The 1582-nt window shown below is 68.7% G+C and overlaps 1 protein-coding gene across 1 annotated transcript; it reads right to left on the reverse strand.

Moving 5' to 3' along the window:
* Positions 1-9: 9 nt before the first annotated feature.
* Positions 10-504, reverse strand: LOC122190948 (lamin-A-like; the record flags this gene model as incomplete). Its single annotated transcript, XM_042891104.1, has 1 exon — positions 10-504. A coding segment is annotated over exon 1 (368 nt), but the record flags the coding sequence as incomplete, so codon positions are not given.
* Positions 505-1582: the final 1078 nt, after the last annotated feature.

Raw genomic sequence — 1582 nt, forward strand, 5'->3', positions numbered from 1 at the left:
CCGCCCCGCAGCCCCCCGACCCACCTGGCCTTCAGCTCCTTGTGCTCCTCCCTCACTTTGCTCAGCTCCAGCTGCAGCCTCGCCCGCTCCTTCGCCACCGAGTCCAGCGTCTTCCTCGCGTCCGCCAGCTCGGCTTCGTAGGCGGCTTTGATTCCCGACACCTCCCGGCTCACCACCTCCTCGGACTCGGTGATCCGCAGCCTCAGCCCGGCGTTCTCCAGCTCCAAGGATCGCACCTTGTCGATATAAACGGCCAGGCGATCGTTGAGCTCTTGGAGGTCCTCCTTCTCCTGCAGCCGAGTGATGCGGGTCGGGGACAGGGGGGTCCCCGAAGTGCCGCCGCTCCGGCCGCTCCTCCGTTGGGACGGGGTGGACATGGCGGCTGCGGGGGGCGGCGAGGAGCCGGGGGGTCGAAACGGAGCGAAAATAAGAGGCGGGGGTCCGGAGGCGGCACCGCCGGCGGAGGGCAAAGGAGAGGCGGCGGGGGTCGGCAGGCGGAGCGGGGCGGAACGGCGGGGGGCTCCGGGTCGGGGGGCAGAGGGCGGCCGAAGGGGGGGCGGCGGAGCTGCCGGGGGGCGGTGGGGCGCAGGAGGAGGACGGGGGTCGCACGGAGCAGCGCTGGATCCCGCGGGGGCTCCAACCCGAACGCCGGCGGAGCGCGGCGCGGCGGAGCTGCTGCTCTTATAGCGGGGGGGGGCGGGGAATCCCAGCCCCGGGGGGGCGGGAAGGCGCTGCGTCACCGCGTGGGGCCGCGAGGAGGGGGGGCGGGGGGGCGGGCGGCGGCGCTGAGCTCCATAAGTTGTGGGGCGGGACGGGAGCGGGGGAACCCCGGGGGGCCGCAGTGAATGCCGGAGCTGTGGGGCGAAAGGTCCCCGTGGGAAGCCCAAAAGTGGGGGGCGGGAGGTGCCCATAAACCCGAGGCAAACCCCAAAAGTGTGGGGCAGAAGACCCCCAAATGACCCCCATAAACCCGAGGCAAACCCCATAAGTGTGGGGCAGGAGGATCCCAGGTGACACCCATGAACACATAGGGAACCCCACACGTGTGGGGCAGCAGCTTTGCAAGTGACCCATAAACCCACAGCAAACCCCATAAGTGTGGGGCAGACGACCCCCAAGTGCCAACACTGAGCCCGTGACAAACCCCATAAGTGTGGAGTGAAAGACCCCAAGTGACCCCCATCACCCCATAGGGAAACCCAGAAGTGTGGGGCAGCAGCTCTGCAAGTGACCCCATGAACCCACGGCAAACCCCATAAGTGTGGGGCAGCAACTCCTCAAGAGACCCCACTGACCCCATAGTGAAACCCCACAGATGTGGGGCAGAAGTTCTCCAATTGACCCCAATATCCTGCCCAGTATCTCCCAGTACCCCCCCGACCCCCCCAGTGCCCCTCCAGTATCCCCCAGTATCTCCCAGTATCTCTCAGTTCCCCCCAATGCCCCCCAGTCCCCCCCCGGCCCCCTTTGAAGCCCCCCCACCCCATTCCGGGCCGCTTCCTGGCTGCCGGCTGGGCGGAGCGGGGTTCCCCCCTTGGCTGCAGACCCGCCTCCCCCCCAAACCCCACCCAACCCCCCCCCC

Source organism: Lagopus leucura, unplaced genomic scaffold (genome assembly GCF_019238085.1).
Source record: "Lagopus leucura isolate 7727_CA_CO unplaced genomic scaffold, USGS_WTPT01 28206-0_obj-0_obj, whole genome shotgun sequence".
NCBI lineage: Eukaryota > Metazoa > Chordata > Aves > Galliformes > Phasianidae > Lagopus > Lagopus leucura.